At 39.9% G+C, this 23,517-nt stretch overlaps 1 protein-coding gene across 4 annotated transcripts in view; it reads left to right on the top strand.

Annotated features, from left to right (window-relative positions):
* MBNL3 (muscleblind like splicing regulator 3) overlaps window positions 1-23,517 on the top strand; it is a 119,664-nt gene that overhangs the window by 86,542 nt on the left and 9,605 nt on the right. For all 4 annotated transcript variants that reach the window (XM_075538221.1, XM_075538220.1, XM_075538223.1 and 1 more), the window contains 4 exons: window positions 12,030-12,221; window positions 13,305-13,547; window positions 17,032-17,182; window positions 23,086-23,180. In XM_075538221.1, the coding sequence (XP_075394336.1) occupies window positions 12,030-12,221; window positions 13,305-13,547; window positions 17,032-17,182; window positions 23,086-23,180 (681 nt within the window). The remainder of the gene's footprint in view (window positions 1-12,029; window positions 12,222-13,304; window positions 13,548-17,031; window positions 17,183-23,085; window positions 23,181-23,517) is intronic.

The raw sequence follows: 23,517 nt of genomic DNA, 5'->3' as shown, positions 1-23,517 counted from the left end.
ACAAAAAGGGAAGTTTAAGAATTTCCCTTGGCATAATCAGGAGGGAAACCTTGGCATTACAGATGAATGTTAGGAAAAATAGACACATTCCATTGCTCTTGAGCAAATGCAATCTTAACATCAGTTGCGCAACTAGAAGTAAAAGGATTCTCACAACTGGATGTGATCTACTTAGTATGAAATATATTTATGTATTATAAAGTAGATATGAAGGAATCCTGGCATCTCAGTGCTTAAGTACTCAGCTGGTAACCTACCACAAGGTCCGCAGTTGGAATTCTCCAGTGACTCGGCAGGATAAAAGACTAGTCTTCTGCCCCCATAGGGAGTTCAGCCTAGGAAACCCGATGGATCCATTCTACTCTATAACACACGGTGTGGCTCTGAGTTGGAAGCAACTCAACAGCAATGAACAATTATAATAGGTGGCTATGATATTATAAGGCTATTATAATGACCTTTGATTTTTAGACGTTTTGCGTATCTGGACCTGTACATGCTTGGGAAATGAATGTCTCTCTTTTAATGTCGTGATTCAAATGGAAGCAGATCCTGACACACAGGTGAACTTGACTCAGTTGAGTGTAGTCACTTGATGATTTAGATGAGGATTTGTTGGTTCAGCACATTGGAGATTGCATGCCGTTTACACGCCAAGTCCTCTGATTCTGCTGTGCACTTTTCATGACTTGCATTTTTGTGGTCAAGTTATAAAATTCCAGACCCTGCCAGCCACACACCTGGATTCTACTCCAGGCTTTTCCTTTAACCAGATGGAATCATGTGGTGTTGGCCCAGACTCCTCCTCATTGTCTTACATCACTTTTGTAATTCTTTTTTCCAATATTATTCATCAACTATTAAAAATATACTCTTCATATGTTTAACTGGCATTACTTTAAAGAATGAAGTGAATATAACACTTGTGAACTAAAATAATTGAAATAGGAAGGTGAATATGTAACAAATACCACAAGTGGGTGGCTTTAATGACCAGGAATTTATGTTCTCATAGGAGACTCGAAGTCCAAATTCCAAGCAAGATCTCTAGAGGAAGGTTCTTTCAGTCTACTCTAGGGACAAATTCATGTTTCTCTCAGTTTCTTGGTTACTTGGTGATTGTCTCGTGGCACTGATTTTTCTCCATTGGTGCTTCCTTGCTTCTTCTATGCCTGATCTTTTATGTCTCAAAAGTTATGAGTTGAAGTCATACCCTAAACTAATAATAGCTTCATTAAGATAACAAATTAGCCCACTTGATAGAGAATTACATCCATGGATTGGGTTTAGCATGCTTATATGTGGGGCGGAGGGCGGGGTACACAATTCAGTCCGTAACACACAAGTCCTTGTTTAATTGAATTGAATTTTGGACTAGAAAAATTTAAAGTGACTAGAAATAAGAACATTGGAAAACACCTTTTAAAATATTGAAACTGTTCAGTAGTTTAAATAGTTGAGTACATAGATTTAGTAGTTGAAAACCAAGATATTAAGTCTACATCTTTCAGTTACATGATGACTTTTCATTGAAAATGATCATGAAAAGGGTGAGGAAAAATTTATAGACATTGTAAATAAAATTTTTTATTTGGAATTAGGCAGGAATTTTCATTTCACATACTCAGTTTTGTGGTCAACATTTATCAACCCCCTTAATAGCTTATCCTGTCCCCCAAACTCCTTTCTTTCCTGTAAAACAGTACATTCCCCTTCAACCAAGTTAACACATGTAATCTACCCTCTAACCTGGCGATTTAGTGGATTATGCATTGGGCTGCTGACTGCAAGGTCAGTAGGTCAAAACCACCAGGGGCTCCACAAGAGAAAGTTGAGGCTGTCTACTTCCATAAAGAGTTACAGTCTTTGAAACCCACAGAGGGGAGCTCTAATGGCAGTGAGTGACCCTCTAGCCTATAAACACATCTTACCTCCCACCCCACCCCCTTTCCCTTGGTAATCATCAAAGTATTTTTCCTATGGTAAAACTGTTGTCTCGAATATTTTCTTTTTAATGGTGGTCTCCTATAAATATTTGTCTTTTTGGATTTCACACACCATAATGTTCTCCAAATCCATCCATGGCCATGAAGTATTTCTTGGTTTCATCATTCATTTTTTTCCATTGCCACATGTACCAGAGTTTCTTTATCCAGCCTTCTACTGATGGGTAGTTGGGTGGTTTCTATCCCCCCTTGTATTGTTAACAGTGCTACGATAAATATGGGATCATGTACATCATACGATGAACATGCACATCTGTCTGTTCTTGTCATGGCTCTTCTTTAGGATATAACTGAATGATGTTATAGATTTAATGGAAAAGACAAGTATTGCCCATATACTGGATCACCAACCTCATGATCGAAATTAAAATTGTCATGTATTTTAATCAAAAAGTTTCAAGAGAATTGCGGCCAATTCTTGTAGCCACACTTTCTGAACTTATCTACTCGTGAAATGATGAGTGTCGTTATAAGGCTTTCATTAAATAAATGTTTTATAGACTGATTTCTTCAAAATGCGGAACTCAGTAGATGATGGCATAACCCTAAGTGTAAGGTTAGTGTTTACTAAGATTTTGCCTGCCATCCTGTGAAGCTCCACTGAGGTTCACCAAATTACAGTATATCACAGAAATGACTGTAGTGCTGCCAGCTAGGATCACAACTTTTCATCTGGATTTTACTACATGATTTTAGAGATCATACAAGATTTTCTTTTAAGATATATAAACTCAAGCTTCACTTTATTTATTTGGTCCAGAAATCTTGTCCCAAGAGGTGGATGTATCTTGGTGCCAGTAAAATTTCTGGTTCCTTCACATGCATTGGACTCCCTGCAAGGCTGTATAATGGCCTTAGCATTGTACTCACAGTGTGTTTGCAAAATTGGCGCGCTATATCTGTGTATTCTTACTCTCCCATAAAGCTTCGATGCCTTGGACCTCATTAATCCTAGGTCCTCTCTTGGTCCCCACTGCTGGTCCAGTGTGGAGCTGGCCCTTCCTGAGGCTATGTGCTTGGAACTTGTTAATTCCTGGGGACTCTTTGTTAAAATGAAGTTTTTGATTCAGTATATGCGAGGTGGAATACAAATCCTCAGCTGGGATTCATACCAGAATAAACTGGTTTGAAGCCAATTAAAGCATGCTTGTAGTAGGTTTGCTGTTTTGCTCCATCCCTGTTCATATGCACTAGTTTGCCTTCTTTTTATTTTTCTCAAAAGTTAAATGCTATACTTAGGCAACCAAACAGAGGGCACTTGTTTGTGATAGCTTTTACAGTGTCCACGTTCTTTGATAGTAACATAGCTCAACATTTTCCTTTTAGTCTCCCCGACAAGTTCCCATGGGATATCTTAAACGTAATCTCCTTTTGGCCCGTTTTGTGTTCTTCTCCTCTGAGGCTGGTTATCTCAGTTGGTTACAGCCCGGTACTAAGGAGACCATGTGAAGCCTGTAAGATTTGCTGTTCAGTAGACACGGTCTAAACTATAGTCAGCAACTTCACAAGTGGTTGGTATCAGGGTAAGGGAAAGGAAGGCAGGGAATTTAGAGAGCTCTGTGAAAATCTGATTGAACCACAACCAAACAACTGACAGCAAATACTTGGCAACCTCATTTATAAAACAGCTTTCCCCTCCAATTAGAACCATCCCAAATAAAAACATACTTGATTCATCCATAAAATGGAATGAAGTGGTGATACATGCTATTATAGGAATGAAACTTGAAACCTTTATGCCAAGTGAAAGAAGACAGATACGAAAGACCACATAATCTATTTACTCGAAATGTCCAGAATATGTGAGTCTATATAAGTGGTTGCCATGGGCTAGAAAAAGTAGCCCTGGTGGTGCTGTACTTAATCGCTCAGCGACTGATAGAAAGGACCACAGTTCAAAGCCACCCACAGCCCTGTGGTAGAAAAAACCTAGCCATCTGAAACCTGTAAAGATCACAGTCTAGAAAATCCCATGGAGCAGCATACAGCAACTCAGCAACAGGCTGGAAAAGGGATTTGAAGGTAATTTCTTAATGAGTACCCTTTTGTACTAGGGGTGATATAAGTGTTATAGAATTAAATAGATGTGATTGTACAACATTATGAATGCATTAAATGCCACTGAAATTGTTCATTTTTAGTGGATTCCAGCTCATTGCAAATTAATAATGTTTGGAAATCCAGTTGCTGAAAGTTCAGCTTTTCCAGAACTCTTCTGATACCAATTTAGTCATTCCCATTTAAAGTAATGCATAGGTGTATGTACACATTATGTGTGCCTATATCAATATAGATCTATATGTCTATACTTTTACAGATACATACCCACTCCTCATTTAGTGTCATGGCTTGGTTTCAAAGACAAGATTGTTTTGTGAAAATTGGCTTAGGAAAAAATGAATCAGGTCAGATCACAACATGGAGGATAATTACATCATTATATAACTGCCCAGCTGCAACATGGTATACTGCCTCATTGATGGCATAGCCGGAATTATTCTTACCTTGCACATTGGAATTTGCTGTTGTCATAGGTGCATTGTTAATGTGCAAAATATATGGCTTGTTGTTTTACAATTGTAAATGTGAAATGTCAGATCATGAGATACTTAATAAGTATGTGTGTTTATCATTTTTAATATCATTTTCCCATTAACTTTTTGAAGCTCACCGTGTGTGTGTGTGTATTACCCTGTCATTTTCACAGTGTTTGATCTAACATTTCACATCTATATCAAGATAGCTTGAGAGTGGCCATCTGACTAGGGTCTTTCTCCAAGACAGCACACCTGAGATAGTTATTTTATCTGTTTGCCACTCTTTTGATCCCTAAATGTACCTTTTGTATCATGATTTTTTAAATTCTGAATCCTTGTAATGACAATGGCTTAAGAATCCTTTTCATTTAATTCAGTAAATTACTTATTGAGCATCTATTCTGCTAAGCATTTCAGGGGGAAATGGGTATAAAGATGAACAGAAAAAATTATCATGAAGGAATTTAGGATGTACCAACAGTTCAGTGTATAGTGCATGTTTTTTGAAACTCCTTTAATTTCAGAATTTTACCTGATCATGCATAATTCATGTGAGATTTTGTTTGGGTGTGTTGTCTTGATGGTGGGTAGGGGTGGAGCTACTGAGAAGTTTAACCTGTAGTATTCATTTATCATGGACTTGCATTCAGATATTTGTAGTTTTTAGACTTCCTATATATTCTCTACATTTCCTAACCCCTTATATTTGCTTCCAAAGCCCACAATTGTTTCATACTCTATTAATTTTTGGTAACCACTGGATTTTTTAAAAACTGTTATTTTTTATTAAATAGTGAATTTAATTGAGTTGTGGTTCTTATTACATGGTGGTGTGCCAACACATAATTTCAGTTTCTGTTCACCTCAGAGAAGAGTCAAAATTGACTTTCCTATTAACTCAAAACTTTGTCTAAAGAAAGCATTTGCTTTCTTTAAACCCAACCAGAGGTGCCTCAGAAAGATGTTAGAAGCTCTGCTGCCCCGAAGTCACAACTTTGAAAACTGCACACAGGGGTCACCGTGTCTTGGAATTTACTCAACAACCGACAGTAATAATTTGCTGTTATGCAGATTTGTGTTTAAGACTCCACCATAACTCTTGGCCTACTTTTGTGGTTTCTCCTCCCAACAAACACATGTAGATCTAAGCCATGATTTGTGCTCTCTTGCATGCTCTACTTTATGTCTTTTATACCCATAATAACCAGTCTTTCCCTCCCTTGAATGCATCCACCCCCTTGGAGGCTGCTGTGATTAATGGGGTCAGGAAAGCCAGATCTAGGTGATGGCAGTTATTCTCTCTTGACCCTCAATTTACCTTTTTTCCCCCTTAGCTATCTCTAGGGTCACAGTGACTTATTCATTAACGGGTATGATTAGTGCATAAACACCACTATCAGCTTGTATCTATTTATAAAGTTAACTTTCAATTATTAAGGGACCAATTAACTAGTGTCTAGGTTATATGGGCCTCCCACAGTTTTGTCTACTTTTCAGCCACTTACTCCCCGCAGAGTATCAGTCATGAAGTGTGGAGATGACCAAGCCAAAGCTATAAAACAAGAATTTTTCATTTGTGCTCTCTCTATGTAAGTCGCTAGTAAATGATGATGGATAATGAAAACTATTTGTAGCTATGTACTTTGGGATTATCAAGGATAGATGTAAGCATGATGACAGTGAAACAGACTTCCTTTTATACTGTGTAAATGCTTGCAAATGAGCAATAAGTATGATGGGTGATAATAAAAGTTGAGTGTTACTTTTCTGGCATTCCAACAGATTGTTAACAAATGTTACGATCCTATAAAAGAAAATGTTTAGTCATCCATCCTCATGCAAGTGCTCAGTGATGGAAGACCTCTGTCTTAGTTATCTAATGTTGCTATAACAGAAATACCACAAGTGGATGACTTTAACAAACAGAAATTCCCAGGGCGCCACTCTAAGGGAAGGATTTTTTTCCTCTCTTTATGTTGGGCCTTGTGGGGAAGGAGGGTCCTTGTCTCTTCCGCCTCTATTTCCTGGTTCCTTGAAGATCTCCTTGGGACTCGGGCATGTATCTTTTTCTGACTATCTTGATAAAGATTGACTCACCCTCTACAACTTGACACACACTATATTAATCCTGCCTCATTAATATAACAGACAAATAATTCTCAAGTTAGTTTATAACCATTGGCATAGAAGTCAGGATTTACAACAAATACTTTTGGGGGACACAATTCTATTCATATCAGCTGCAATTGTTCCACTGACTTTAAGATAGGATTTTGTCTAAATGACTTGAAAGTATTTTAAGCTCATCCAAACATAATTATAGCTCACCTTGGATATTACTGAAACCAAACTGATAGCCATCAAGTCAATTCCGACTTGTGGTGTATCAGAGTAGAAGTGTGCTTCATTGGGCTCTCCGGGGCTGATTTTTCACAAGTAGATGAACACGCCTTTTTTTCTGAGGCACCTCTGGGCAGGACATAAACTGGTTCCAAACGAGCCTGTTAGAGCCAACAGAAACAAGGGCCACATACACAGTGCCAATTCATCCAATCACCTTTACATTGGATTTTGCTAGCAGGAAGAAAAGGCACTAATGGCCTGCTCAAAGACGATAACCAACCGATACACAAAGTGGTCTAGTCAGCCTACACAGAGCTAGTCTTCTACTAGGAAAAAAAAACTTGGAGCATTTAAGAATTTTTTGAAGTGCTCTGGAATAGGGGTCAGTAAACTTTTCTGTGACTGGACAGACTGTATTTTAAGCCTTACAGATCAAGAGCCACAATTGCAAGTGTTTATAGATGAGAGAAAAGTTCAGTTTCACAATTTTTAGTAACGGAGGCCTAGTCTTGGAATATACAAATGGGCACTGGGAAATGAATTCCATATCACTTTCTTGTGTCATAACATATTACTTTCCTTTCAATTTTGCTGCCATTTAAACTATAGAAACCATACTTTAGGCAACTAACTGGGTTCGCCCCAGGCAGTTTTCTGGCCCTAGCCCTGAAACATAGCTGTTTCACCAAATTAAAAAAAAGCAACAAAACAAGCCCACTGCTACTGTGTCCATTCTGACTTCTCGTGACCCTGCAGCCCTGCGAGAACTGCTCCACAGAGGCTGGCAGTCTCTACAGAGGCAGTTTTACAGAGTGCCTGTGGGGTCAGCCAACCTCGGTTAGCAGCCGCATGCTTAGCTCCCTACACCTTCCAAGAGAGAACAACATGCCAAACTCACTGCTATTGAGCCCATTCTGACTCAGGGTCACTTGACAGGACAAAGATGAGCTGCCCCTGTGGGTTTCTGAGGCTATAGCTTGTTTACAGCAGTCGAATGCCTCTTCTCTCGTGGAGCAACTGGTGGTTCGCACAGGGCTGTTTACACCCACACCAGACACGAGTTCTGGGGCACCTTCAAACTGAATGAAATCATAGGCAAGGTTTTAGGACTACATGATTTTTTCCTATTGACAAAGTCTGCCCAGGTTAAGTAACTAAAAAAAAAAAAATCCGACTCAATTCAAAATAAAAACCACCAATGTTCTAAAGACAGGTTGCTTGTTTCGGGAGACATTCCTTGAGTGCCCCTAGTGCTCAGTTACTGTGAGAGTCACCGGGAACTCCTGCACATACTGACCCTTTTAGCTAAGAGTGCCTCAGCCATTCTCATTGGTTTAACAAGACACAAAGTAAAATGAAAAGCCAGGTCTTTGGCGCCAGAAGGAAAACCTTACTAAGAGTTTCAAGTATTTCGTACATAAATTAAGTTCAAATGAATATCTGGATTGTATTTAACTGTCCAGGCCATAAATAGAAATTGGATTCCGCTTATTATGGGTCTTTTTCTTTAAAAAGTAAAATAAACTCAGTGTTAGGATGGTGTTGTTCAATGCCAGGGAGTCTGTTTTGCCTTGTGGTTGTCTCGTGTGGACCAGAAGAAACTGTGTTGTCTTCACAATTATTCCTATAGTCTAGCCCATTGTTTATGCTATTTAGGTTCCTGTTAACACAACTGAAAATGAGGGCTGCAGAATAGGTTCTGGTCGGATTAAAGTTGTTTATTACCGTTAAATGTTTAAGTGTGCAGGCTGCTTGACTTAACTACTAGTGGCTGTTAGCCAAAGCTAAGCCCTTGAACATTCAACCTCATACAGTGGAGTAGTCGCCCTAAGGCAGAGGCGGCAGTGAGAAAACAGAAATGTCCATTGGAAAATGAATAAGCAGCTCAGGAGTTCCTGCCCATGCTCCAGGGCTTGGAATGGATGAACTTACTTTTTCTCAATAAACAGTAGTAGAGAATGAAGTTTGTACTTTAAAAGAAAATGGTTATCAAAGCTATAGTACTAAGCTTAAGACCTAAGATGGTATGGTATAGTCTGTAGTGAAATCTTGAAACGTTGAAACATGACTAGCATTGGCAACCCTAGCATTTTTTATGGTGTTAGTTGCCTTTGAATGGCTCCATGTTAGAGGCCATGTAGGACGGTGGCTGCGTCCATGGACTCACACAAAACAATTGTGAGGAGGCCCAGGCTGGGGCAGTGTTTCATTCTGTTGTACCATAGGGTCGCTAGAGTCAAAACCCACTCGACAGCACTTAGCAACAACATGTAGGACCAAGTAAAACTGCATCATAGGTCTCCAAGGCTAGACTCTGCTGGAGGAGGCGTCCACATCTGTTTTCCAGAGATGTTTGTGGGTGAGCAGTACATTAACCACCGTTACATTAACCACCGTACCACCAGAGTTCACAATTGTAGAGATTGTTAATGTGGGTGCGGTTTTTCCCCATCTACTTGGAGCATCTACCAAACCTTAGCGGATTAAAACGTATTCCACAGAAAACAGAAGTTCCCCATAAAAAATGTCTCTGGTGAGTCACCCTCAAAAAAGGAAGGGCAAAATTTATTGAAGGTTTGGATTCCTGTGGAGTCTCTTGGTGACACCATTAAGTGCTCAGCAACTTCCTCAGTTATTGGCAGTTTGAATTCACCCAGAGGCCCTGCAGAACAAAGACCTGGAAATCTACTTCTAAAAGAGCACAGCTTTTAAAACCCACTAGTTCTCCTCTGAAACACAAGTTCCCTGTGAGTCAGAGTCCACTGGGCAGTAACAAAAGGCATTGCTCACATATACATTGTTGTGGTTAGGTGCCGTTGATTCCAACCCATGGTGACCCTATGCACAACAGAATGAAATACTGCATGGCCCTGCACCATGCTCACAACTGTGTCTATGCTGGAGTCCATTAGTGCAGCCACTATGTCAATTCATCTCATCAAGGACCTTCCTCTTCTTTGCTGCCCCTCTACTTGACCAAGCATGCCGTCCTTCTCCAGGGACTGCTCTCTTGTGACCACACGTGCCATTCTTGCCTCTGAGGAGCACTCTGGCTGCACCTCTTCCAAGACAGACACCGTTTGCCTTTTTAGCATTCCATGCTACTTTCATTATTCTTCTCCAGCACCACAATTTGAATGCATCGATTCTTCTTTGGTCTTCTTTATTCAATGTCCAACTTCCACCTGGGCATGAAGGCAATTGTAAATACCATGGCTTAGGTCAGGTCACCTTAGGCCTCAAAGTAACACATCCTTTATTTGGAGTACTCGAAAGAGGTCTTGCGCTGCAGATTTAACCCACTGCAAGGTGTTGTCTGAGTTCTCGACTGCTGGTTCCATGAGCACTGTTCCATGTAGACCTAAGCAACATGAAATCTTGACAACTTTAACCTTTTCTCCATTTATCATAATGTTACCGATTGGTTTAGTTGTGAGGACCTTGGTCTTGTCTTTACTTCGGGTCATAATCCACACTGAAGACAGCAATCCTGGATTTTCATCTACAAGTACTTCAAGTCCTCCTCACTTTCAGCAAGCAATGTTGTGTCATCTACATCACACAGATTGCTAATAAGCCTTCCTTCAATCCTGATGCCACATTGTTCTTCATAAAATCCAACTTTTTTGATTATTTACTCAGCATAGTGATAAACTCATCTAAAATAACTAGTTAGGTGAGCACTAGAAGTTCTTTTCTTTCCTACTAGAATTTAATTTGTAATGGGCTTCTTGAAAGCCTACTCTGCTCATGCTCAGGAGACTTTCAAGTCAGACCAGTGAGAATACATTGCCCCTCACTTCATACTCTCCAGCCTCCTAGTTTACCTGATTCAATTAATGTGATTAAGCAGACAGTATGGGCACAACCCATCAGCGAAATAGATTCGTTATATTTTTGGTGGAAAAGATTAAAATAAATCAAGAAAAAAATACATGTGAGTTAGTACTACGTGGTAGAACACCACTAGTTACACAGGAGTATTCCTTGGCATCATGATTAGAAATATTCTACATTTGATCGGGATTTTCATGATTAAATTGTACATTAAATCTGTGTGACTGCGTGTTTAAACTAAGTAGTGATGGTATCAGTCATTCAGTAATACTGGGTACTATAGCAGTGACAACCAAAAGAAACAGCTTCAGAGAAAAGATACCCACACGGGGAGCAAACTGGAAAACAGCACAAGAAAGTGATAAATTATACAGTTACAGATAATAAAGTCAGAACATCTAGCAACTCTTGGAAACTGGGACCTTGAAAAATAGAAAAAAACAACAGTAATAAGTTTTCATATATCTAAGGCTTTTCTTCATAAATTATGCTCTAGTTTATATTCCTTATAATCCTGTTATCTTATCTCTTCCTGCCGAGAAGGGATTCTCCTAGTATTTCTGGGGCCTCCCTTTGAACTGTGGGCATCGTCAGGCTCCCCGGATAAAGGCCAGACTAGTCAAGTCATGAGTTTATGAACTAAGACCACTAATTAAACTAAAAGTAATAAAATATAAGCATAATGACCATAACAATCTCATTTGACATAGAGAGCAAGAAATCTTTAAGTGCTTGCTTTTTGAAAAATCAATTAGTTTCTTTTTCCTTCTACCCTTGCTGTCTGCCATAATTAGCAGTGGACCACAATGAGAAACAAGGCCAGTATTTGGCAGGGCAGAAGGGCGTTGTGCTTGTGCACTGGAAGCTTAGAGCCAAGTAGTACTGATAGGGAAGAGAAGGAAGGAGAGTGGAAAGGAGTCTCAGACAATCCAATATCTGCCTGCAAAGGCCATGCCTGTTGGGACATGAGTGGTTGCCAAGATGGCTGGTGATAGGGGTTTTTAGATTTTTAAAAAGAATTTGGTAGCAAAAAACGTTTGGAACAAACGCCATCAATGAGATTTCATTTGGCTAAGTCAGGATTATTGAAAGGATATGAATAATTTGAAATTTCTTTATGCACTTGTCACTCACAGATGTGTTGTTTTCGAAGGAATTCCTATGTGGCAATCAGTACAAGGCTAAAATTTGATTTAAAAATGTGATTTTTGATATGATTTTGTTTTATCTGAAAGTCTGCTAAATTGTGTATTAACAGTAAGAATCAATTACCTCTAAGGCTTTATCCCTTCTCTGAAACATACAGAATCCTTATCCTATGAATCCAACACTGGGAGCTAATCCTCCCATGGCTTTCAATCCTTACTTACCTCATCCTGGGATGCGCATGTATCCTGCGGAAGTGATGCAAAATGCACCTATTGTGATACCTGGAAACCCACCTCTGGCATTGCCAGGAGCTGCTGGTCCCAAACTGATGCGTTGTGATAAACTGGAGGTATGTGTAGAGATATATAAGTACTTATGGGATTGTCACAAATATTAACCCGATGCAAAAAGTATTTTCAGAGGCCAATGTTTTCAATGATTGCATGTGGGATTTTAGTTTAGGAGTTATAATCTCAGTCAAATAGCAAACCGTTTACAATTAAAATTATGGCATTGCTTCATTTGGCAACCCAGTGCCGTGCTATTCCCTGCCATAGACTATATTTCTTTTGCTGAGGCACAGGACGTGTGGGTGGGAATGCTGCGTGTACCCAGTTTTCAGTTTTACAGCATAGGATCACTATGTTTTTGTTCATGAGTCTCTACTTGCTGGAGTAATCAAACTGAACAAAAGTCGACTATTCTGTCTCACTATGAATACAGATGCAAATTGATATGAATGAAGAATGTAAATGAGCTTCATAGTGTCTAAATCCTTTTCTTCATTTGGAGAATGATGTACTGGAAAATACGTATCCTTTGATTCTTAAGAAAAGAAACTCCAAATGAAATTTCAAATCGCTTTTGCTTTATGTATGTCTTTCCATTTTTCCTTAATTGTCATTCTTCATAAATTGAAATAAATAACTGGTCGATTTCTTACAAAGTCAGCTCCATTGTCAGTCCCTTAAATACCCAGTAATGTGTCATAATGGAATCTAATGGTACATGTAACTCAGTCATGATTCACAAGTCTGCTGTGTAAAACAGCCAATGCATGGCTGCTTGATAAAGATGCATCTCAGACCTTAAAAACCCCTATTATGAGCATTACTAATTACCCTTTAGGCTGCTTATTAAATGGAAGATTTAAAGAAATGCTCGTTAAGGTCTTTACACACTTACATGTCGGGAAACCAACCACTTGGGGAAGAATGGACCCCCCTCCTCCCCACAGAAATAGAAATGCTGTCAATGTTGACAGCTCATAGAAAATATAAATTTGCATTATCCTTCATATCTTTATTGATTTCCTAAGTAAATTCACAAGGTAATGTATACTCTAACTCTTACAATCGCTGGAAAAGTAAATGCAAGCGAACCACCTGAGAGCCTTCAATGGGATGTTGCTTTTTCATTTTCCGTCTTTCAGGTCTGCCGAGAGTATCAGCGTGGAAACTGTACCCGTGGTGAGAATGATTGCCGCTATGCTCACCCTACTGATGCATCCATGATCGAAGCGAGTGATAATACCGTGACCATCTGCATGGATTACATCAAGGGTCGATGCTCCCGGGAGAAATGCAAGTACTTTCATCCTCCTGCACACTTGCAAGCCAAACTCAAGGCGGCTCATCACCAGATGACCCATTCAACTGCCAATGCAACAGTAAGGGTAAGTCCACTCGTGGGTATTGAATTTTGAAGTACATAGTTATTAGTACACCCCCAAACTTGTCTATCATCTTGTATATTCCTAAGTGGGCCTGACCATAATGCTTGAAAAGGAAGACACTATCTATTTGACTTAAATAAAAAGCCAAAGATTTTCTAAAAGGTAACTAGTTAAAAGCTTTACTAATGATTTTCGCCTTCTGCGCTGTTTCTACTATTTGACGTGAAAAGGTCGATGATAGGATTTTGAAGTTGTTGTTTATAGCCCCACTAAATGGCTTCTCTGCTCTGTGAACTACCTTCAGGGACTCTTGGCCAGTAAAATTGGTGATTCCTCTCAAGAACCGGGGACTTGAAAGATGGGATGTTAAGTAGGTTCTCATTTCTGAAAGTCTGAGGTTTACTTTCCTTTCTGTAGGGGTGGAGACTTCCAAGTGCCTGAGGAAGCAGCCAGCCTAGGTAGGGGTGAGGAGTGGAGAGATGATAAAAATGTCTTCATTGTTGGAAAAGGCGCACTGAGTTGTCCCAGCAAGCTTTGGGGAATGTTGGCCCCACTTAACACTGAAAGGTTACGAAGTAGAAAAATATTAGTGTCATAAATTGAGCGATAGAAAGTCTACTTCCTTGATAATTTGTAATGCCTGTCAATTATTTTGATAAGCTGTTCTCAGTTTCTTTCTTTTATGACCTGAGCCTTCCCTCGTGTACCAAAATCAAATCAAAGACACTGCCACTGAGTGGGGAAAGCAGCTACTAACCTCAGCAGCCCAAGATATGCAATGTTGACCGAAATCTCCTCACATATATTTATACTCCAAGTCCCATGCCAGAGACCTTGTCCTTCCACAAGTGTTACTTTTTCTTTTTAATCATCCCTATTGGTTAAGTTTTTCTTCATCTCGAGCTAATTTTTATTTCTCTGTAACTGGAACTTCATAAATCAATCGATGTTCCATGTGAGAATGACTCTTACCTTTTCAGAAGGAAAAGTATTCCATGTTTCCAACCTTTTCTTGTGGATTATGGTTTCAAGGACAACATGCTATTTTTGGACTTGCTGTCCTTTCTCACTACCCCTGTCCTCTCAGAGCTAACCCGTTCCTCCAGGAAAGATGTGAGCACCAAAATAGAAAAGATTTATTATTTCCCTCATTCTGGACAGCATACATATGCTCATGAATCTTAGATTCTTAACTCAACCCAAAGAGTGAAACATGTTCAATCAAAAAAAAATTTTAAGATTTCACCACGGTTTTTTTTTTCATCTGAAATTCTTTTGAATGGGGCAATTTTAGGCTATGAACAAAATACTCCAGGTAGAAGTCAAGAGTCTGCTTTTTCATTACTTAAATGGATGTCTTAGGTCATAGAATAGATGTGGACCTGTTAACGCACCATGGAATGAGATGCTTTAAAATAAAGGTTCTCATATGTATAGGATATAGAAGAAATGGCTTAGTTGTGCCATTGTGTCCCTGTAACCATGCTCAGGCAGGCAGCCTTCATATATGTGAGCCCATTTCTGATGATTTGGGAATGTTTCATAGAACACCCTACAAGTTAGCACCAAGTCCCCATTAGAGAGCTAAATGTTATATATCAGGCCTTTGGTTGGTATTTGTGAACATCAACATAAAATTTCTTTCTGGGGGAGCTGATTAAAGGCCAAATCTTAGGGGCAAGGTCACATTGGCCCATAGGAGTTTGCTTGAGGCAAGATTAAGCAAAGAAGACCAATGAGTAAATAATTTAGTTCATCTACAGACTTTGGCAAGTGTTACTAAGCAAAATATTTAATGGTAGTACAGGCACCGCCCAGTCAGAATTGGGCACTGATCCACCAGAATAAAAAGAACTGCCCACGTCTACCAGTTTAAAATGAATGAATGTCCATCCAGACCCCACATCAATTTGTAATTTGTGGGCCAACACATCTTTGGTTGTGATGATTAATCAATAAAGATTGGTGGTTCCAAACCTTGCTGCACTTGTAAAAAGTGACTGTGTCCGAAACCCGAGGGGCATTTCTATTCTGTCCTGTAGGGTCACCATGACTAGGGATAGACTTAGTGGCAGGAAGTTTGGTTTTTGTTTGGGCTTGTTCTGGTCATCCAGGCCTCATTTCTACATTTGCAAACGGAATCTCTTCAGCTTACTTTAGAAAAGCCTCTCCGCAAGCTCAATTGGCACCGTGGCTTCAGCGTCATCACCACCCTTCTGAGGCTGATGCTGGACTGGGAGCCTTTTGGTCTGCTCTCCACAAGCTGCTGTGAGTCAGAGCTGACTGGATGGTATCCAGCAACAGCAGCAAAGCTTACTTGGTTTGATTGGTTGTACTTTTTGAGCATTGTCTTAATGTAGGAGCTATTTCAAAGCGGAACGGCCCTGCTGTGTGAACTAGCATTCGGCGTGCATGGGCATAGAGAAGAAAATAGGGATGCGATACTGCTGAGCCTTTGTGATCCACAAGAATTAGGACACGTGTCAGGCTTGTTACTCAGCACAAGTATTCCTTAAGATTTGGGTGCATGGAAAATTGTATTGTTGGGACATGTTTTTGCAATGAGGTGTGAGTGTGATTCACTGAGGAAAAAAAAACAAACAAGCAATGTTCAATTGCTCCAGTGAAACTGGTTTAGGGGAATTTTTGATTGATTATTATAAGCACTGTGGGATTTTGAAAGAACTGTAGAGGTGACAGGAGAATTTAAAAATGCAAATAGGTTTTCAGATTAAACTTTACAAGGAAGCACCAAAGCAACTTGCACGTAGCAGAATGCATAGCAAGACTCTCGGTGACAATCGTGTTACATGGGTACATATTGTTGGTTGTCTGTCGTACCTAGGTGGTGTGGGCAGTGGTGAGGAATCACTTGTTTGCTTTCTCCATATCTGTTGGTTGGGAAATGTACATTCTCAGATTTGAACTGGAAGTCTTTGTATAAACAATTTGAGTTCATGGGGTTATTATAGTCTCTGACTCTTCTATTAGCATCTGTTTTAGTAGCTGATTGTATACCATGTATCTCCAAGACCCCCATGTGGCATTTTAACTTGCAGAAATCTGTTTCTTGATTGACTGGTGTCGATTTTAATCAATGAAGAGATCAGCATCCCTGAAAAGTCCATGTTAAATGATTATAACCTGAAGCAGCTTTCTGCTATCTCTTGCCCAAAGGGAGGTGTTTGTTTTTGTTTTGTTTTTTCCCCTGTTCACTGGAATTAGTGATGCTGGAATGATCTTGTCCTCATAGTTGTCTTTTCTGAGGCTTGGTTTGCACTGTTTGGGACTAACAACTCATCTAGAGAACTGCTTAGACTCTGCAATAGTTACTTGGCCGGGGAAGCCTCTGTTTGATGACTGTCCTCACATTGGATAGATAACTTTGGAAGTTCGCAGTCAGTATGCAACTAGTGCTTGGCTGGTTCAAGTACAGCTTTTTGCTTTATATGGTACTATGTTTTAATCCATGCCTTCATCACAGGCCATCCCACCTGGTGCAATGCAAATGATACCAAAGAGACCATCACTTGAAAAGACCAACGGTGCCACCCCGGTCTTTAATCCTAGTGTTTTCCACTGCCCGCCGCCTATGGCCAACATGCAGCTCCCTCAGCCGGCATATATCCCTGCAGGTGAGAACAGGGCTCTGGGCACTGGGAGGTTAGTGATGTGGTGAATATTTACGCAAGGTATAACAGCTTCCAGGGAACTTGTATGGAAAGACCATCAATAAGGATTTTACCTAGAAATAAAACTAAGACGTTCTATTTGGTCTGCTGGTAAAGAGAACAAGTTGTTTTTCTTTGATTCCTAAAACATGAATGTGTTGAAATCCAACAATGTGTCTATATTTTTCATTTTTTTAATTTCTACTGGTTCACTTGGTTCTCTCGTAAACTAATTCCTTGACTCGGGTATCACTGTTAGAGATAGCGGTCTGCCATCCAAAAAAATTTTTTTCCCCAGCTTCAGCATTGTGAAATTATGTGACCTGTTATCCTGGACAGACCAAAGGCAGTTCTAATGAAAAGATCTGTAAATGATACTGTAATATGGGAGACAGTCTCAGAAACCCATAAGGACAGTTTTATTCTGCCCTATGGGGTTGCAATGAGTAAGAATTGACTCGATGGGCATGAGCTGAGTTTCTTATAGTCTGTTATGAAGAGCCTGGCTGGTGCCTGTGGTTTATGAATAGCTGCTAGCCCAAATGCTGGCAACTTGAACCCGCCCAGCTGCACCCCATCAGAAAGGCCTAGATGGAAAACTCCATCCAGCAGTTGTTATACTCTGTACTACTTGGGCTGACTCAGTGGCAGCTAGCAACAACTGTATAGCATAATACGAGGGAGCTTCAAAAACTTCATGGAAAACAGTTCTTTTGAAAAAAAAGGCGTGAATTGAGTGGAGGTTTACAGAGCCAAACCATAGGTACACACTCACCAGTCCATACACATTTTATTCCATCTCATTTATTGCAGCATCTTCAATGTAGAATCACATATCCCGCTTCTCTGTGTTTCCTGTTGGCCTTATGCCTTTTCTCTAACCCCTTTGCACTCTGTCCTTGGGTAAATGCTGCCCTGGGGGGTCATAAATGATAGATTTGTCTAACACAGGTGAGTTCTGTTCCAGACCTTTGAAGGCTGACAAAGGGGCGTTGTCCTTGGTGCCCCACCAGTCTCCACTGGAATGGTAATGCTGGTCTCATTTCTGATTTTTATTCTACATTTTCTTCCACTTTATTGAAGACCTTCTAATACAGTCCTTTTCAGAGTAGTTGGTAATGGCAGCCAGAGGCACCATTGAGTTCTTTTGGTTTGGGGGTTGTGGAGACTACTCCATCTTTCCATGATTGTTTTGAAGTATCCATGTACAGTACAGTATTGACCATAAAATAGGTCATTTTAGCCTCTCATTCTTAAAACACTTAATATCAGAGACAAACTAATTTATTAAATTTTTGTTACACATTTTAGCATATATATGTTACCATATACATTCAAATGTATTTGATAGTTTTATGCCACATTGAATAAAAAATCTTATATATGTGGGCAAATACTCTTATGTTAGTGGTTTGCTTAAGAATGAGCATATAGTCTTCATTGAAATAAATTGAAAACACCCATCATTAGGAGTATGACAGGTTTTTATTTTTACTAAAGTAATAAATGTGCCAGATAATAAACTATTATTGAAGGAAAATGACATATGCTTTAAAATTAATTTAGAAAGCCTTCTTAATGCCATAAGCATGCTAAACACATTATTGTGTGCCAGGACTTGGAAAGAAAACCATTGGGTCAATAGTGAATTATTTAGATAATTCCTTTGGAAAGAATTAATGAAAAACAACAAATGTCTCCAGTTTAGAAACTAATATTGAAAAAATGGCATATTCTTTAAAACAAATTTAGAAAGCCTTTTAAAATTATATACTCATACTGAATACTTGTATTTTGCATCACTTATAAAAAGTAATCATTGATACGTAATGATTAAGAGTTCCCCGCCAAAACTAAGGAATGGGGGAAAGACAGGCTTTCAAATCCTGAAACGAGTTATAGCGAATGTACAATGCTAACTTTGTTCAGTAGTCAGTCTTTTGGATGTGTGGTGCTAGATTTGACCTCTAAAGTCTATATTTAAAGAAAGATATCTTGCCATAATCAATGGCAAGATAAAAAAACCTATCTGGCTGAGATCCTCCTCTTAATTTTTTTAAACAATTTATTAGGGGCTCATACAACTCTTATCATAATCCATACATATACATACATCAATTGTATAAAGCACATCCGCACATTCCCTGCCCCAATCATTCTCAAAGCATTTGCTCTCCACTTAAGCCCTTTGCATCAGGTCCTCTTTTTTTCCCCCTCCCTCCCCACTCCCCCCTCCCTCAGGTGCCCTTGGTAATTTATACATCATTACTTTGTCATATCTTGCCCTATCCGGAGTCTCCCTTCCCCCCCTTCTCTGCCGTCCCTCCCCCAGGGAGGAGGTCACATGTGGATCCTTGTAATCAGTTCCCCCTTTCCAACCCACTCACCCTCCACTCTCCCAGCATCGCCCCTCACACCCTTGGTCCTGAAGGTGTCATCCACCCTGGATTCCCTGTGCCTCCAGCTCCCACATGCAGCAGTGTACTACCTCTGCCCTATCCAGCCCTGCAAGGTAGAATTCGGATCATGGTAGTTGGGGGGAGGAAGCATCCAGGATCTGGGGGAAAGCTGTGTTCTTCATCAGTACTACCTCACACCCTAATCCTCCTCTTAATTAAAAGCCTATTTGCCATATTATCATAGTCCAGCACTTGGTTACAATAGAGGCAATATTAATAGTTTAATACTTTCAATAGAAACATTGACACCAAATGCTAGATCTTGGTGTATGTTTTCAATATAACAGGTGTAAGAAAATTAAAATATTTCCCCCCTAATGAAAATCACTAAGGATGTATTGGTCCAATGCCAATGCATGGTTTTAATATGCTAGCTGTGTTTCATCAACATTAAAGATAAATTTTAAACCTAACAATTCAAGAATTACTTTGATTATCTTGGCATGTCCTCTTAAATCTAATCTGTAATCATAAGCATGGGAGATTGCTGGGTTTGCATGTGCTGGTTACTTAATATTGCAAAGAAATTACCTTTCTAACGACTTATGTTTTTTCTTTACTTTTCATGCTTTTCTGCATGATGTACAGGGCCAATGCTGTGCATGGCACCCACTTCAAACATTGGTATGTTTTTCAAGACAACGTCTCAACTTTTTTCAAATCTGAAAAAAAAACCCAACAATGTGTTTTTCTGCTGTGCCCGTGAAAGAGCTGAGTGACTGCATGACATGGTCGCACACTCCTAGATTCCTTAATGGTTACATACGGTGCTGGTTATTGCAGGTCTTTGTGAGACAAAGCAGCCCAACTTTCTCCAGTGTCAGTTGGTTGCCACTGTGGCCATCTACTGACCCTGCTTTTTCTTTAATTCTGCCCTAAAAACAGCAACTGAAATATCTTCAAATATTTCCTGACCAGGCTGCACTAGATTTATAGCTGTTATTTTAAAATTATAAAACATTTCAGATTTAGATTTTGTAAAGCATAATAAAATAATTCATCGCCCAAAAGTTGTCTATAAGACCTAAACCATTCAATACTCAGATGTTACAAAGGGAGGGGGGGCGTTGAGTAAAGATGGAAAATTCTAGCATTCTTATGAGTCTAGAATGATACACCTTTCTGCCCAGAAAACAGGTATAACAGAATTTTCGAAATAACTTTTGGGAGAGTTAAAATAGCCTTTTTAAAAACAGGTCCCACTCAGGTTCTTCAATTAGCCACCATCACAAATGGTAGTCCACTATAAGATATTTTCCACATCACTAAGACAAGAGAAAGACAAGGCTGTGTACTCCTGTGAGGATTTGCCATCTTGGAAATCCACAGAGACAGTCATACCCTGTCCTACAGGGTCACTATGGGTTGGAATCTATTCCAAGGCAGGGAATTTGAGAACGCTAAAGACGGTAGCATGGCTGCTTTCTTCTTGGGAACGCCTGGAGAGTTCACAGGTCCTATCGTTCTGGTGGTCACCAGAAACAGGCCAGGAGAAAAAAGTTCTAAGGGTTCACTCAAGAAGGAATGATCTCATCCACCCCAGCCATCACATTTCAGTCCAGCTCCCTGCATCCGTTTTCAGATGTTAAACTCCATCCCATAGATGGGCCCGAGAGTAGATGCATAGCCCAAAAGAGACGAGCGGGCTTAGTGGCGGTAAAATGAGAAGTCGAAATGACAGCCACACTCACTAACATCGCAGGGGCTGAACCTAGGCAACGGAAGTGAGGCCTCTGTTACAGGGAGAAGGGTGGAGTGGAATGGACTAGCTGGTCCTTGCCCGGTTCATAGAATCTCCATTGCAGCTAAAAGGAGCACTATATGTATCTGATTAGAAGAGCAGACATCTGCAAGTTTATGAATTGTGGCTGTTTCACCAGTCTGTGGCTGTTTTCTCCAGGATGTTCCCCTGTCTTTCACCTTTAGTGCTCTGCTTAGGAATACAATTTGCATGTTTCAATAACACTGCTTCCTGTCCTATTGCTACACTCTCAAAGGAAAACCACAAATGTTTCTAGATTGGGCATGTGAGACAATAAAGGATGGCTATAGACAGACTAATTACAAAGAAGCACAAGGGACAACTACTGAGTTCTGGTACTCATCATTTAGGGTGTAGTTGGGGTTCTATAGCATTACATATGCTGATTGTCCTCTCCAGTCTATTCCTTTTGTCCACATTCCAGAAAATCGCAATTCAATAGATGTAAATGTGACAGATTATTATATATGCATGTTTTTCGTTCACGCACTAATTCCTTGGTGTGCTTTCCAAAGTAAGTTAGGAGCAAGCAATGAAAGCCTTTAACAGAAAACATCCGGAAAGAGATGTTGCAGCTGCTAGCCATTGTAGCTGTGATATTTGTTATAAAGACAGTGTTACTGGTTCCTTACTATGAAAGTATCCAAGGACTTTTTGCCAGAGGTGTCCTTAAAAACCTGCATGCATAGTCAACTGCTCCTTTACCACATACTCTGCTCCCTTAACTCACCAATCAAACGACCATTTGGGAGGCGGGCTTGCGGAACAGGTAAGTGTTCATAAACCCATCCCTTTGGATCTACAAATCTAGGGAGAGTCCTCATGCCCCAAAGTCAGTGACCAAAAATACCAATTCACAGGGCTAATCTACTTTGAATGTGCTTAACTAGCTATTCGTATGGACAGCCCTGGAAGAATCCCTTGGTGGTGGTTTTTGTTTTTTTTTTCTTATGCACCCATTTTAATCCCTTCTAAAATTTTACCTTTCTTATTGTGGATGTGTATATATACATAACATATATAAATATGCAATATGTATTATACATAAATACATATCACATCATTTAACATTTTCCCCTGTACAGTTCAGTGACATCAGTTACATTACTCACATGCAACCATCACTAATGTCCATTGCCAAAATTTCCATCACCATAACTGACTCACTGCCTCCTAAAACATTGACTCCCCCTTATGCCCATACTGACTCTTGCCCCTGGTAACAACTTTAGACTCTACACATTTGACAATTCTACACAGTTCATGTAAGTGGGAAAACATACCATATTTGCCCCTTAGTGACTGACTTAATTCACCCAGCGTAATATTTTCAAGGTTCATCCTTGTTTTAGCATTGAGTCAATTACCTGATTCTTTTCAAAAACGTACTAAATGTTGAGAATGGTTTTGTTTTCATGAATGGTAACGATAATTGGCTTTTCCCCTTTTCTCTTTTTAAATTCTTCCCTCTTCCATGTTGTGTTGCTTTGCACTGACTGATTGCATGTTTCACCCTGGTGTATCCATCATGATGATGTCACGTGGCTGTCGCTGTGAAACCTACCATGCTCCATTTGATCGTGTATGTCATGGTTGCATAAATGCGCCACCCTCCCGTGTATTCTTCCATGGTTTCCTACTGAAAGTGCCCATGATGCACGGTGCTACACCTACCACTGTGTCTGCAGCAACGCCACCTGTCACCAGCGTCCCCTTCGCTTCAACAACCACTGGCAATCAGGTTTGGCCATTTCTTTCACCTGTTGAAACTAAAGTAACTGCAGTGTGTGTAAGGCATGGGAGATGCTTGTGGGAGTGGTGAGAGACATTAGTTCATGCTCATGATTGGTTCCTAAGCAGTTGCCGCATTTAGTTTTATTTTGTGTAATTCTAGAATGCTGTGTGGGGTTTGTTACTCAACGTACGCTTCATCAGAAGAAGTTTACTTATTTTTAATCAGTTACCAGATGTCGTTTCACTATACCCTATCCAGTGCTTTCTGTCACGTCAGTCCTCAAATGTGTGTGCTAAAATGGATCAAGGGTGGAACTGATTTTCTTTTTCTACCACTTTGGGTT

The sequence above is a fragment of the Tenrec ecaudatus genome, chromosome X (genome assembly GCF_050624435.1).
Source record: "Tenrec ecaudatus isolate mTenEca1 chromosome X, mTenEca1.hap1, whole genome shotgun sequence".
NCBI classification, from domain to species: domain Eukaryota; kingdom Metazoa; phylum Chordata; class Mammalia; order Afrosoricida; family Tenrecidae; genus Tenrec; species Tenrec ecaudatus.
Note: the sequence above shows the minus strand (reverse complement) of the source record. Positions and strands in the feature narration are given on the sequence as shown.